The sequence below is a fragment of the Myxocyprinus asiaticus genome, chromosome 27 (genome assembly GCF_019703515.2).
Source record: "Myxocyprinus asiaticus isolate MX2 ecotype Aquarium Trade chromosome 27, UBuf_Myxa_2, whole genome shotgun sequence".
Classification (NCBI taxonomy): Eukaryota; Metazoa; Chordata; class Actinopteri; order Cypriniformes; family Catostomidae; genus Myxocyprinus; species Myxocyprinus asiaticus.
In genome coordinates this window covers 36,899,233-36,915,042 of record NC_059370.1, presented here as the reverse complement: position 1 = coordinate 36,915,042, position 15,810 = coordinate 36,899,233, and the positions used below count along the sequence as shown (strand labels likewise).

The following is a 15,810-nucleotide window of genomic DNA, read 5'->3' as shown; positions in this document are numbered from 1 at the left end:
TTCAATGGCAACAAAGTCAGAAAATACAATGAAGAACACAAATAAAGTCTCTATTCACCTATTAAAAATTTGATCTTAACTTTAGGGAAGTAGGCTATACCTGGACACAGCATGGAGGACTGATAAATGTGAAGTGTAGTAGAATAAAAATACATTTCTAATGGTATCTGATCTTTTCTGTTTTTATTTTGTTTAATTTTATGGGCATTATTAAATGTTTTAATATTACCATTTATTAAATGTATTAAACACATTAAATGTATTTAATTAATTACATTATTTCACCCATAATTTTAGATAAAACTAAACTAAATTGAATGGACAAATTGAAAATGAAGTAGAAAAAAAACTAAATTAAAATTTGAAATAATAATAACTCTGGTTGTAATGACTAATTTCACTTTCTTTAGTCTATGTTTGAATGGAGGGGAAAAATCAACAAATAATTGAAAATGTCAACAGAACACAGTAAGTGTGTCGAAGGACAATTCTGTCTTCATACACCTAAAGCATATGCTTTCACTTTGAAACCACTTTGAAATTTGTTCAGCCGGATATTAATCATAATGTGAATATGAAATGCAACAGAGGTGTTTTTGTTGCATTTATATTGACAGATTATTTTTCTTAGTTGTGAAGGTTAAAATAAGCTTAAAATATTGATGTTGAGTTTACGGTTACAATTTTAATTCAGATTCATGAATAGATTCATTTGGACTCGACTCAGACTCAGCCTGTTATGGACTTGGTCTTGAGTACGACTCGGCCCCTTTTGGACTCGACTCGGACTCCATTGTTTAAAGACTCGGACTTGACTCGGACTCGACTAAGGTGGACTCGAACTCAACTCTGTCTGTTGATTTAAAACTCGAAAAAGCATTAACCCTAAAAACCTCATCATGTTTGGGAGAACATTTAACTTTCTTTTAGCACCACACAGTGGACATTTTACCTCTGTCGCAATACGGGTTACATGTAATGAACCACATATCATTGTGCAAAAATGTTGTCATAGCTTTCTCATAATTTTCATGAGATCAGGCTTTGTCTATTACCTATTAATTTGAGTAAAATGTTCCTGTCAAACTTTAAATGGTATCTATTTTTCAGCATACCACAAACTATACAATTATACAGGATGTACACACTTCCTGTTTTGGAAGTAGTCAATAGAATCAGTCTAATGTGGTTTCAAATGGTTCATTTGCTTCTCATGAGGCTCAATATCTAATTTAAGTTACTAATTATGTCATTGAATCATCCAAAAATAACTTGCTGTTACTGCAATAAAAGCGTGGTGGCACTTTAAAGACTGTATTGACTACTGTTCCATAACAAAAGTGGCATGTTAGACCTCAGTCTTGTGTGAGCCATGTTATATCCTACATATTCTTGCTTTATTTTTTTTTTAGATATAAATGATGGAAGATGAGACGGGGATGCTCACTACTTTAGCTAACGTTATCAACTGATTGAGCCAAATGGCAACTGCAGCTGGCTTTAATAAACTGATTAGTGTGGTTTACTCCAGTTTCCCCATTGCTGAAAGAAAGCCTTAACGATCCTTCAACCATCACTGAGCAAACACATGTCAGAGTAGACACCATAGTTAATTTGATGCAAACGAAAGCGAGGCTGTGAGGGACATAAGTACAGTACTTCCATTATGTCATGCTATCTTAATATTCAGGTTCAAAACAAGTTAAGTTCAATCAACAGCATTTGTGGCATAATGTTTTTTGTTTTTATTCTATCCCCTTTTCTCCCCAATTTTGGAATGCCCAGTTCCCACTACTTACTAGGTCCTCATGGTGGTGCGGTTACCTCAATCCGGGTGGTGGAGGACAAGTCTCAGTTGCCTCCGCTTCTGAGACCGTATGCATGACACCGCGGAGACTCACAGCATTTGGACGCTCATGCTACTCTCCGCGTTCCACGCAAAACTTACCACGTGCCCCAAACTTAATGCACCCCATTAATCGCAACCACGAGGTGGTTACCCCATGTGACTCTACCCTCCCTAGGAACCGGACCAATTTGGTTGCTTAGGAGACCTGGCTGGAGTCACTCAGCACACCCTGGATTCAAACTCGCGACTCCAGGGTTGGTAGTCAGCGTCAATACTCCCTGAGCTACCCAGGCCCCCATCCCTCCTTTTCTTTAAAAAAAAGCAAAAACTCGATTTGAGGCAGTGAGGCAGTTACAATGGAAGTAAAGGAGGCCTATTTTTGAAGTGTTTAAAGACAGAAATGTGAATCTTTTGTATTAACTTGTGTATTATTTGAGACTTTAAGTTGTTTACATTGTCATTTTTGCAGAATACAAGGGTTTACAAGAGTTTACAGTGTTACATCATCATGCAACAAATTTGTAAAATTGGATATAACTCTACACAGAAACAGTTGGATAAGCAATTTTATCACACTACAGTCATGTTTACATGCATGTCTTGTGGCTTTTGAAACAGTGAATATTTTCATGTTTACAGATTGGCCCCATTCACTTCCATTGTAAGTGCTTCACTGTTGCCTAGATTTTTGCTTTTTTAAAGAAAAGCGAAAAATAAATTTGCTTTTTAAATTTTTGTGGTAATTAACATTATGCCAAAAACGCTGTCAATTGAGCTTAAGTTGTTCCTTGCTTAAGGTTCCTTGGATACAAAGTCCCCATTTAAACCTGGTGTTAAGATGAGTCTTGGCTGATCCGATTACATGTGGTCAGGTGAAACACATTGCTGTTTACACCTGGCCACTTAAATGCATCTTCTTTGACCACTTGTGTCGGATTTTGAGGGGAGGGTCTCTGATTTCATGACGACATACATCAGTCACTATGTCAGTGTGTTACTGCATGACAAAAAAAGCGCAACTAAGTCAGAAAAGACAAAGAAAGCACGAAAAAGGTGCACTGTTTGTCCCAGATGCATTTGAATTTTAACGCTAAGTACAAATGCAACATTTCGAGCAGAATTATCTGTAATTTTGTGGATTACCTGTATTAAAGGAGCTTCAAAAGAACTTCTCATTTGGGTCTCTGCATGTTGATATTACACAAGATCCGTGAAGTTCTTGTGCTTGTGTTCGTATCTGCTTTTTAAAAATTTCCGATAGGTAGGTTATTTGCTCATAACCAGAAAAGTTTCAACTCTTGTTTTAGCGCAGCGGTTGATTGATAGGTGAGGGGTGGCGCTTCACTTCTGTCTGGGATGCATTCAGGATGGATCAGCATTTACACCTCAAATACGTAGTCACTTTTTTTTTTTTTTTTTTTTTACCACATTCGTATGTGATTTGTGATACAATTACAAAATGTTTTAGACCTCATTTAGACCTTTATTTAGCGCTGATCACATGTGATCCGATCACCCAAAACACATCTTAATACTAGGTGTAAACGGGTCAAAAATGTTCAGAACCGATATTTTCCCAATATTTTGTCCACAAGAAATGTTTCATTTGAAACCCTGGTACACAACCAGGGAGTTCTCACAAGTTATCATGAGTGCTCCTAACTCAGATTGTGCTTTTAAAGTATTCTGTAGAACACTGTGAACAAACCAGACGTGATAAAAGCAGTCTCCCTCTATGTTAATTTGTCTTTTGTCCTAACCAGGTGCAATGAGCAGAATGATCATATTGTTGATCGCTTATTGCTATTTTTCCAGCATTGTGCTGAGCAGCCCACCCACTGTGAAATCTCATTGGTCCAAAATCCCCTTCCTGAAAACAGTACATTTAACATCAGATATCTTTTGATTGGTTGTTATTGTGACATGTCCCGCAACTTTCCCTTACAACAAAGTACTGTGGTGGTACTAAGGTACAGTGATGGTATCAGATTGTAGTACCATGGTATTAGAACCATGACATATCATGGTTCTAAAAATAATGTACCATGGTATTAACATGGTACTTCAATGTAAGTCCAAGAATTCCACAGTAGTACCATGGTACTTTTAATGTTTTCACTTTCAATGTGAACAGACAAATTGCTTGTTGGTGGAAACTTGTTCTCACACCTGGTTAGTGGAATAATTAAAAATCACTTGTTCATTAACTCCCTACGTTTTTATCATTTGTTCGTCACAAATGATACTTCACACAGAATGTTTGAAGCTAACACAGCTAGCATGCTTGCTTATGTCTTCTGCTTGAATGTGTCCTCTCCCTACTAACTCTCAGTCTTTCTCTCTCTTTCTTATTTCTCCCTTCCTCCCTCCCGTCCAAAAGTTAAGACATGAAACGTCGGACGTCATCACAGAACTCTGGCGTTGGAGGCAGTCCAAGGTCAGTCCATTAGTTTCTGTAAAGCAAAATACAATTTTAGCGCTTGTATTACAGATCCACCTACATTTACACACTTATTCCAATGTTATTAGCTTGTGTGGTACCTCACCTCATAGAGTGTTGGACATGGAACTTGGAAGATCGAGGTTTGGCTCAAACCAAGTCTGATTACGACACCATTTCACTTGCTTTTGGCTTGTGGGAGGAACAGACTTAAATGTAAGTTATTCTTCCACTCTGTCAAAAATCTTCCACTCCGTCATAGCTCTCAAATTCTTGCTTGTGCGGCTGAATAAATTTTGGGTCAATTATCCCTTTTAAAATGAAAATATTATTTAATAGTAGGAGTGTAACGGTTCTCGGTAAAAAAGTAACCATACGGTTCGCCAACCACCGTTCAGAAAGCATTGGCACCGCGGTCGGTTCACCTAAAGTTTAATGATGCATCTGGAGCACAAGTGTTGGTCAAGAAAACAAAGCATCAAACAAACAGGCACAGTTACAACTAATGCACCTGAATGGATCTGTAAATGGATACGCTCCACCTGTGTTTCACGTGGGTCAACCTGATGAAATCACTGATTTGCAAGCGTTGTGTGTAGTTGAAAATGGCAAGTGGAGAAAACTAGACACTGAAAGAGAAGCCCCCTGTGTTTCTCCTTTCTGGGAACATTTTCTTTTTGCAGTCAATTACAGCAGCGATGGTCAAAAGATGTTTACAAAACAGGCACTGTTTGCAGACGTCACTTTCTGTGTAGCCTACTGGTAATACATGTCAATAATGCACATGAGGGTTTATTTAAAATGCGCACACAAGTTCTTCCTGTTTCCTCGCGCGGCTGTAATCTGTCACGAGCGTCAATAATGCACTTTGATTAATGGCATTAAGATACCGTTATAGTAATACATTGATACATGATTAATCACCCGTGGAAAGAGCCGCAGGTGAGACGAAACGGCACACACTCCTTTCCAGTGCTAATTCGGACAGACATCAAACAATAACTAAAGCGCATGGGGTGTTTATGTGGGATTTCCACGTATGATTAAAATACTTGAGCAGTATTATCACAACATCCCTATTCTTATGCATTTTAATAGCAAGGTTATTCCTTTTATAGTGATGTACAGCTTCCGAATATTGAATATATGTTGAGATTAATTTGAAGTGCACTTTATGTTGATGCATGTAGCATATTAGTGCAGGTATTAAGTTAAAATTTTGATTTATTAATAAGAGAAAATATTTTTTTTTTTTTTTTAATTAAGGACCCTGACAATAATTAACCATGGTTTTACTATAGCAATATTGTAGTAACCATGACTGCTGTCACCATGATTTTCTCAACAGAAATCAGGGTTTTGATACAGTTAACCATGGTTTAATAACAGTAATACTGTAGTTTCTATATATGATGATGATTTTACTATACATTGTAACCATGACAGTAACCATGTTTATATTGTGGATACTATGATTTTACTACAAATGCCATGGTTAAACTATGGTTACTGTTGTAAAACAGTGATTGTTATTTAAGGGCAAATCTGTTGAAGTGTTTACTAAATAGATTATTCTTTGGATTTGGCAGTAATATTTTATTTTTATTTTTTTCTGAACAAAGAAAATACCGACCCATACCAAAACCATGACCCTAAAACCGTGAGACAAACTGAACCTTGAGAAATTTGAACCGTTACACCACTATTTAATAGGTGTCTGTTTTGTTGCAAAATATTGAAGCAGTGGTAAAATGTGACATGGTTAATGCTTTAAAATTACTAACAAATTACTAAAACAAAAAAGTACCCCAAGTACCATGGTATTCTTTGATGTTACCTTGGAATGATTACCAAAGTACATAAACATGGTAATCATTCAGTACCATAGGGAATATCCCTATGGTAATGGAAGTACCATTTTATTGCCATCCGATACTATCATTGTAACATGGTACCACCACAGTACTTTTTGTTAGGTTTGTTTTCTTTGTGATCCCACTTCGTCAGTTTCGGAGAGGTGTGGACACAAGGCCAGCTGTGTGAACAATGCCAGGTGGTCTTCTATCCAGGGTTTGTCACAGGTCACCCAAAGCTCACATCAATGGGGTCAAAGGGTTTCTGAATTAAAAAATAATAATACAAGCACTATTGTACTTCTCATGCAGATGTAAAAATCTTCAACATATTTTAGCATGTGGGAAATCAAGTGAAATCGTGAAAGAGCCGCTTAGTTTATCAAGCAAAAATTCCAAAAGCATAATTATAAAACGTTCCGACTCTAAATTCTGAATGGATGAGCTGCGTTCAATGCCCTTTTAGTATCACTGTATTGCGCAACAGTGCCTGCCCACTTTTTCAACCATCTCGGTTCTAGATGTATTTTTTCCCATTTCTTTTTTCCATAGGGATTTCATAAATGAGTTCTAAGCCATGAACCAAACCAACCAGCTCTGAGGTCAATCACAACATTATAAACTTTTATTTGAAGCAAAAAAAGTAATTGATAATTGGACAAAAAGACAAAGGTACAAGACTGTCCATCTTAAATGAGGGACTGAAATATCATCCCCTGAAACATTGCAAATTAGGTAATCCACTGAGATCAGGGACAAAACATGTCATACATACAAAAGTCATCTTTGTTTTAAAAATTAAGAAATTCGTAATAATAAAAATACTGGAAAAGTTCAATCTAAGGGAAATGTATATACTTAGGGCATTTATTACTTATAATTTTAAATAATTTAATTATACATTTTTTTAAATGCATGCTCTATACTTGGAAGCACATGTAACTTAATCTGTCCTCAGCAAGAGGTCACAATATTAAACTGCCAAACAAAGCATTTAAAAATGCATCAAATTCTTTCATATAAATATCAAATGAAAAGTAGGGATCTGTAAGAAATCAAACAATACATAAAGTAAACCTTATATTTTTATATATACTTTGCGTCAACTCCGTCAGATTTTTTTATAATCCTGAATAAATCAGTCAATGTGATGGTCAGCTATAACTCTGAGTACCCCTTTCCCACTTTCTGTTCATGTTGGATGCGACAGTAGGACACGTGGTCTGGTAAGTTTGATATTTTTTCATATTTTAAACAAACAATGTTTAAGTCTCTGCGGACACAGCTTCATCGTGTCAAATCTGTCATTGCCATTATGATAATTTCTGTTATAATTGTGGAATAATTTTGGCATTTTAGTTTAGGTTATAGAGACAGCTTCAGTTGAGGAAAAAATTGAAATGGCTCCAGTGTACAACACGTGGTTAAGATCGAAAAATATTCAATTTTGTCAAATCAATAGTGTGAAAACAGTGCATTCAGAAAGTATTCAGACACCTTCATTTAAATGCTTTAAATTATTTTTCTTTTTTCACATCAATCTACACTGTTTTTCATCCACAATCTACACCCCATAATGTCAAAGCAAAAACCAGATTTTTGATAACTTTGCAAACGTATTAAAAAGAAAAAACTGAAATATCACATTGACATAAGTATTCAGACCCTTTGCTATGACGCTTGAAATTTAGCTCATGTGCATCCCATTTCTCTGGATCATCTTTGAGATGTTTCTACACTTTGATTGGAGTCCACCTGTGGTAAATTACATTGATTGGACATGATTTGGAAAGGCACACACCTATATAAGTTCTCACAGCTGAAAATGCATATCAGAGCAAAAACTATGCCATGATGTCAAAAGAACTGCCTGCAGAGCTCAGAGACAGGATTGTGTTGAGGCACAGATCTGGGGAAGGCTACAAATTTCTTTTAGATGCATTGAAGGTTCCCAAGAGCTCAGTGGCCTCCATAATTCTTAAATGGAAGAAGTTTGGAACAACCAGGACTCTTCCTAGAGCTGGCCACCCAGGCAAACTGAGCAATCGGGGGAGAAGGGCCTTGGTAAGAGAGTTGACCAAGAACCCGATGGTCACTCTGGTTGAGCTCCTGAGATCATGTGTGGAAATGGGAGATGGTTTGTTAGCTGACATATATCCATTTATATATCTATTTCAAATTAATTTATTATTAAAAAATAAACACTCAGATTTTAAACATATTTTGTTCCTTATCTCAAGAATCAGTGAATCAAATTAAAAACGATGATCAAATATAAAACTATTGATTTAAAATAGTTGATTATAAGTATAGAAACAGTATATTTAAATTTTACTGCAAAATATTCAGATATATACAAAAGTAATTGAGAGTGTAGGGAGATGCATGGCTCTTTTGCTGCGGCTTGTTTGCCACGATTCTCTGATTGGTGGATCTTTGCTCTTCAGAATCATGGGAAGTGTAGATCTTTACCAGAAATTTCACTATTAAAAAAAATAACTGATGGCTTGAACAAAGGCATAGAACATTGATTAACAACTTCTGAGCTCACGGTAGTGTCTGTCTTTAAAGGTAAAAATCCCTTTAATTTTTCCATAGGGCAATTTATTTTATCGTTTTAAAAATTAATTCACCTATGGAAAAAACTAATGGGATTTTTGCTTCCAGAGCTAGCCTGTTGTGTTCTATAAACCCACCGTGAGCGCACATTCTATCCACCTTATTCCTGGGGGTCTTACTGGTTAAACAGATATGGGATGAACTTCTGGCGGAAGTCGTTCTGTAGCATTCGCTAATGTAGGCAGCGGTCATTTAGACCCTGTTTTCAGCTGGTATTAGAATGTGATTCGGATGATCCGATGACAAGTGATCAGCACTATATATAGGTGTAAATGGGGTGCAAAACCTTTTGTGATCATATCACAAAAACACATACAAAGGTAGTCAAAAGTGCATTTGAAACGCTGTAAACACCATCCGGGATGCAGCGAAGTGCCACTCCTTATCTGTCAATCAACTGCTGCGCTAAATCAAGAGTTTAAACTGTTCATGACTCATGACTCATTGACACATGGCTTTAAAAGGAAATAACTGTCCAAAAAATAGCTTACAAATACATGTACGAGATCTTTACGGATCTTCTTCAGTGTCTTCGTGTGCACCTGGTGCATCATTTTGTGAAATTTTTCTGGTTTATTTATTTATGATGTAGTAATGATAAATGCCATCATGAAACCCTCCCCTCAAAAACCGATCACAAGTGCTCACAGGATTTTTGCAACTAACAGCTTTATGTCTCGCCTGACAACATGTGATCGGATCACCCTAGATACATCTTAATACTTTGATGTGCATTAATTACAATACCTGTTGTTCTTCAAGTATCATGTTACGATGTCCTTACAGAGCTCAAAGATACGTGCGGTTCATAGCTCTACATACATCCTGAGGTCCTCCCAAACCTCTATTTAAGATGGAACGGCTAGCCGTATATTGTCCTTATTAAGCTCTGTCAGACTGTGCTCACACATTTAGAAGTATGAATGAATGATCAACACCGCAACGGAAAAATTAACGAACGTACGATACAACTACAACTGTTTACTTCTTAGCGGAAGTACCTCCCATATTTCACGTAAAGCATCACAGGGTGTAGGAATAAGGTGGATATTAATCCACCAAGGTGCTTAGTTGCTTAGCAACTGCATAGACCTTATTCACAGCAGCGCCATTTTTGGTGGGAATGACAACGAGGCTGTGAGGGAAAGACGTACAGTCTCTTCAATGGGCTGTACTGTAGTATAAATTGTGTTTGGATCGTTCCGCAGACAAAACATTGAAAAAACATCTTTCCAAGAACTTTCAGTAGACAAAAAACTACAGACAACATGAGTTGTGGAAAATCTTTTCACAGCTTTATACCGTTTGTGCCATTGAAGAGACTGTATGTCTATCCTTCATAGCCTCGTTGTCATTCCCATTAAAAATCAAATATGGCGCTAACGTGAATAAGAATAATACAGCATACAGTTAGGATTATATCACTTGGTGGAAGAATTGTTTATTCGAATAATTAATAATAATAAACGTAACTGTGTATTAAACATTGGTGTCTTTAATAAAAGCAATAAGCCACTTGAGTTTGTGTTTACAGTGATTTTACTACAGGTAAAGGGGGTTTCAACCACTCTGCTTCGTGTTGTACAAAAGAACACCCCTTAACTGTGATAAAATCAATGTGATATATGAACTCGTGTGGCTTATTGCTTTATTCAAACCCCAGCTTTTTTTTTTTTTAAATGAGCATTCCAGGTGTAGCACAACTGCTTATAATGGTGTCACACACGACTGGTAGAACATTCATAATCTCATCCTTACTCAATAACTGGACAGATGCAAGACCATCTCAGTGTGTATGAGTGTATTTTCATTATTCCTCCATTTTACTGGATATCCTCTTCAGCAGTGGTTTATGAAGTGTGTTTATGCTTAAGTCATGGCTGTTCTTTGTATTTGTTGTTTTTCTTGTCTTGTTCTTTCACATGGCAACATTAGCTATCAGTGAATCAGTCCTCTGTGAATCTGTGCAGCAGACTTTATATGCACTTCCCCCTAGAGGAAATGAATGACTGTTATCTGATGACTTGAGAAGAGGTCATCCATGTGCTCTGATGTCACACCAGCCCCTCTAACCATAAGAACAAATCCGAATAACCCCTATAACAAATTTGAACCATTTAAGAGTTTGTGAGAATTTGCAAATCTGGTCTCTGTTAAAGGGAGTTGAACTAACATGACTGTTAGTTCAGCCAGAAATAATTAAAAAATAATAATAATGGGGGCCTGGTTAGCTCAGCGAGTTAAGACGCTGACTACCACCCCTGGAGTTGCGAGTTCGAATCCAGAGCGTGCTGAGTGACTCCAGCCAAGCAACCAAATTGGCCCAGTTGCTAGGGAGGGTAGAGTCACATGGGTTAACCTTCTCATGGTCACCATAATGTGGTATGCTCTCGGTGGGGCACGTGGTGAGTTGCGTGTGGATGCCGCGGAGAAGTGCATGAGCCTCCGCACACGCTATGTCTCCGCAGTAACGTGCTCAACAAACCACATGATAAGATGCACGGATTGACGTCTCAGACACTGAGATTCGTCCTCCACCACCGGGATTGAGACGAGTCACTATGCCACCATGAGGACTTAGAGCATATTGTGAATTGGGCATTCCAAATTGGGGAGAAAAAGGGGCCAAAATAAATAAACAAATAATCATCATCAGTCATAATTTTTTATTTTCCTCTTCAATACAAGTATATCGTAAGGTTATGGTTATATTCAAATTCTAAACTCTAAGTATGACCAAAAGTAATAGTGATGGTTAAGAGAGGTAAAATGTCTAAGAAAATGCTAATTGTGTTTGGACGGTGAATATCCTCTTGTTTTATCTTTGTTAAGAAAAGTTTGGCAGACATGTTGAAGGTGTAAGCCAGATGGAATCCACTGATGACTAAATGGTCCCCTACTCTATACCCTTAAGTACATTGTTGTTGTAAAATAGTTTGTCAAAACTGACTACTTTCACATTAAATCTTTTTATAAAACATCAAGTTAAATTTAATTATTGGTTTTCTGAATTCACTTCATTTAAAGCCATAGGAGCAGCACTTATTTCACACAATAGATGCTCAAAATTAATTAACAAATATTAGAAAACTGAAAAATGTGCATTATCTATTGACATCACAGTCAAAAACCGACACTGTTATTACCGAAGCCAGTAATCTCAAAATATCGCCATGATTGCTTATATATCAGTGTAACACTAAAAGTAATACAGGTGCCAATCTGGCTTTAACATGTCCCAATCCCAGACCTCCACTTCTTTTCCATTTCTTTTCACTCTGTTCTGTCTTTGTCTAATAAAAGAGACAAAAACACATAACGGCAATTGTTTAATTGTTTTCAAAATACGAAAGAATTCGATTCACCATTGCTGTGACTATCATGTGTCTTGTTGCTCACATTTGCAAGATAAGCACATGTCTGCCAATATGATACCAAGAGTATCACAACACAACAAACACCGTCATGAGTAACTGAAAGGTCCTATTTTGTGTGGAAAATTACTTAATTTGTCATTGATGTAGCAGAAACTCATGAACCTGGTTAATATCATCCTGACAGGAAGTAGATGGTGGGATGAGTAGAGGACAGGAAGTGGTATGAGAAGGGGAGGGAGTGATGACAGAATGCGTGGGTGGGTCAGATGTGAAGTTACATGTGTTCCATAGTTAGGTTAAAACAGTAAATGTCTCTTCATTGAATTGCATTTAAAAAAATATTGTTAGGTCAGTAGAGGAACAGACACATTGGGTTGACATGACAGTTGTGATGGCAATTATCTAATGTCTTAATTACAGACAATGGAAACGCTGGGGCATAAATGGCAGTAGATGCAGGAGCACAGTGGTTCACAAATGAAATCTGCATATTCAGCTGGTGTACAAGAACAAATTTTAACACACACACCAGCTTTAAATGTGTCACTATAATAGCTGAAATGCTCGTTCTTACCTCTGGTTATCAACTGAAAAGTGAACTGCTCAAGCAATCGTACATGCTGCCTCTCTTAAATTGGAATAATCCATGTCAAGGGGCCGAACTGCCTGTGTATGTGTAAATTGCCCCCACATCCTGTTTGGTCATTCCTCCGGCCTGGAGCCGCAGCCGCCTGTCACAGATACTATTTAAGAGTTTCCTCCTAGTAAGCTGACTGTGTTCCAGCAGAGATTCTGATCCAGGATAAGACCATAGTTACTCATGACCAGTAATGTCAGGACAAACACTGAACCCTCAGCTGATCTGGAATCTGGTTTGGGCTGTTAGTATAAACAAGTCTGGTAGTTCAGATACGGTGGATCCGTTGGAGTGAGTCAGCTCCAGTAGTGTCAGCTTATCATCGTCACCTCCTGTGCGTCCTTGGGTGCTACGAAGCCTCTGACATGGGTGTAAACATGTTCCCATAAAGGGCAGTAGTCAAGCAAATAAAGACAGGCCTAAATAGTCTCCATCTTCAACCCTCTATGTACATATTGGAGAATGAATCACCACTGGCTAGTAAATTTTTGTTTTTACTCACCAGACTTTGGACAACATGTAAGCGTAATGCAACTAAAAACTAAAAAAGATATTAAGAAAACCAAGAAGGGGGCATCATAATTTATAATGGATATATTGTACATATATTATACAAGATTGTACATTTTATTTTCATCTTTAGCTTTTGATCCTTTTAATCACATTTTAGCTTGTGTACAAATGTGCAAATTTCACATTCTGTCAGTTTATATGATGTCATAAAATTGCATTTTTTATAATGATACAAGCTGTTTGAAATTTCATACAAATTTTTAACAAAATATCCACAAGGTTGGAAACTATTGAAAATAGAATTTATAGTTATATTGTAAAAATTATCATTTAAGTGCTACTATATCAAAACTACCATGCAAAAAAACAAAAACAAAATATTTTTACAAAAATTGCCAAACCTTGCATACATGTGTAAAAAATTTGTGTTTGTTAAATTTTCATATTTACAGTGTTTTCTGTAGTTAAAATATTTCACAATGTATGATTGTGTATGATTGTTTACAGTTATTACACTTACTACAGTTTTACATTTTGTAACATGTTTGTTTATATGCACTTGTGCGGTTTACATTAATGTGTATAACAAGCGCTAAATTGCGGCTCCCCTAGCAAGTGTTTATGGTTGAGTGAGCACAGCACCAGTGTCTTCCTAGTAAGTCAGTCCACTGTCGGCCATCTTTGGAACACTCTCAGGAGGCTATTTCCAGTCATGCCAGTGCAGCTCCTATCTACTTGAATGGAGAAAGACCAAAATCTCAAATACGGTTGGTCAAGATTACAATCAAAGGACATATTTCAAACCAGCAATAAAATCTGACAATACTGGAATCATAAATTGTGATTCTTAACCTCATATTACATTAAAAAAACACCATTTTCCCCGGCTTGTATAGTTATGCGCATGCGCGTTCTAGAGTTGATTGACGGGTGATGTCTCTATCTAAAAGGGGATTGGCTCTTATAACTGTAAGGCAGGACTTCACTTTGCTCCAGACTTACATTCGTTGACCGTTGGGCACTCAGAGCTCCTTGGTTGAGTGTTCCAATTTCTCCCATCATTTTAACAGAAGTGGCCCATCTCTGCTAAATAATTTCTGAGCACACATTAACAAGAGAGAAGTTGCATGGTGGTTTTTCCCTCATCCATGCAATGTATGATTAGAAATAATGTTTCTTTTTATCTTTTTGATCACCAACTGACTGAAAATAACAGAAAGGATTTTAAAAGAGACATGAACTGAAAATGGGGTGCCTGGGTCTCGTCTTTAGACACAAAATACACAGAATGAAGCTAAAGGAAACTTTTACTTGCATAATGTATAGACTTACGTGTACAAATATTTATTCTAAAAGTTCTCACATTCAGATCTACAAACTCTCGAGTTTTGCAACACTTTTACCTTCGACCTTCTAAAATCGGAATGTTTACTCGCCAATGGCTAATAAAATACCTATTTTAGTTGCATAGCTCAGAATTTGGAGTGGAGGGAAAAATATGCGAGTGATTTACTTGCTATGTAGAGGGTTGAATTGTGGATTTTTGAGTATGAAGTATTATTAAGTATTTGATAAACAAATTTGATGGATGAGAGCATATTTTTTGTTTTGTTTTTGTGTGTGTGTGTTTGGATTTGTTTTGATATGAAGTCATCGTGCAAAAGATTTGTCATCACGGTATAGGCTAAGACTATAGCCTTCAAAAAATTATTTTCTGTTGATATAAAATGAATCTTAGAAGAATAAAGAAAAAAGCTTGTAGAACCGAAGTAGAAAATACATTTATTCAAATCTTAGTATAAAGGTTCCAGATAGAACCAAAAAGGGTTTATAGTCCAATGCCATTAGGAGAACCATTTAAAGTTCAATAAAGAGCCATTTGTTCTCTTCTTCATTGGGTGCTAGTGGTTTAAAGAACCAAATAACCATATAGCCATCTCAAGAATCCTAATAATGCATAAAAAAAAAAAGGTTCTTAATAAGAAAGTTTGTTGTTGAACCTAAGGTTGTGCAAAGAAGCACAAAAGAACCTTTATTGTTAAATAAAGAACTATTGTGGAATAGTTCTCCCAGAAATGATGATTCTGTCATAATTTACTCACCCTCATGTTGTTCTAAACCTGTATGTTTTCTTTTGCGGGGGAGGGAGGGAGCTGATTTTTTTCCATACAATGCAAGTGAATTGGGATTATAAAAGTACTTTAAAGTTGTAAACATTTATGTACGTTCAAACTGGTGCGCTATGACCGCAGGTTTGATGTCATTGGTTCGCGCAAAACACAATGTTTTTTTGTTTGTTTTTTGCAATTTTGGAGAAAATTTCATTTTTGTTATTTGGAAAAGAGCAGCTGAGACATTCTGACAGATTTCTTCTATTGTGCTCCATGGAAGGAAAAAAAAAACACATGTTTGGAACGTTGGTAGGGTGATCTGTTGGGTGAACAATTCTTTAAAAAAATCCTTTTTAATCTCCTTTATACTCCTTTGTTCTCCAGGGTAACTCTATGTTTTTTTTATCTCAA

The 15,810-nt window shown here is 36.6% G+C and overlaps 2 protein-coding genes and 1 long non-coding RNA gene across 11 annotated transcripts in view; 2 read left to right on the top strand and 1 right to left on the bottom strand.

Moving 5' to 3' along the window:
• Positions 1-15,810, top strand: part of LOC127417577 (fructose-bisphosphate aldolase B-like) — a 204,357-nt gene that overhangs the window by 121,679 nt on the left and 66,868 nt on the right. The window lies entirely within an intron of this gene.
• The window catches only part of LOC127417574 (acrosomal protein KIAA1210-like), a 50,170-nt gene that overhangs the window by 13,712 nt on the left and 20,648 nt on the right, over positions 1-15,810 (top strand). For 3 of the 9 annotated variants that reach the window (XM_051657589.1, XM_051657587.1, XM_051657588.1), the window contains one exon: positions 4,230-4,286. The exons of 4 other annotated variants lie outside the window; for them this stretch is intronic. In XM_051657589.1, coding sequence (XP_051513549.1) covers positions 4,237-4,286 — 50 coding nt within the window. In that variant the 5' untranslated portion in view covers positions 4,230-4,236. Of the gene's footprint in view, positions 1-4,229; positions 4,287-4,378; positions 4,506-13,270; positions 13,295-15,810 lie in introns of those variants that run through there. 2 more of the 9 variants (XM_051657593.1, XM_051657595.1) reach the window with 2 other exon arrangements.
• Positions 11,414-13,182, bottom strand: LOC127417584 (uncharacterized). Its single transcript, XR_007893297.1, has 2 exons — positions 12,713-13,182; positions 11,414-12,054 (listed from the first exon to the last, which is right to left on the bottom strand). It is a non-coding gene; the product is annotated as an uncharacterized LOC127417584 (long non-coding RNA).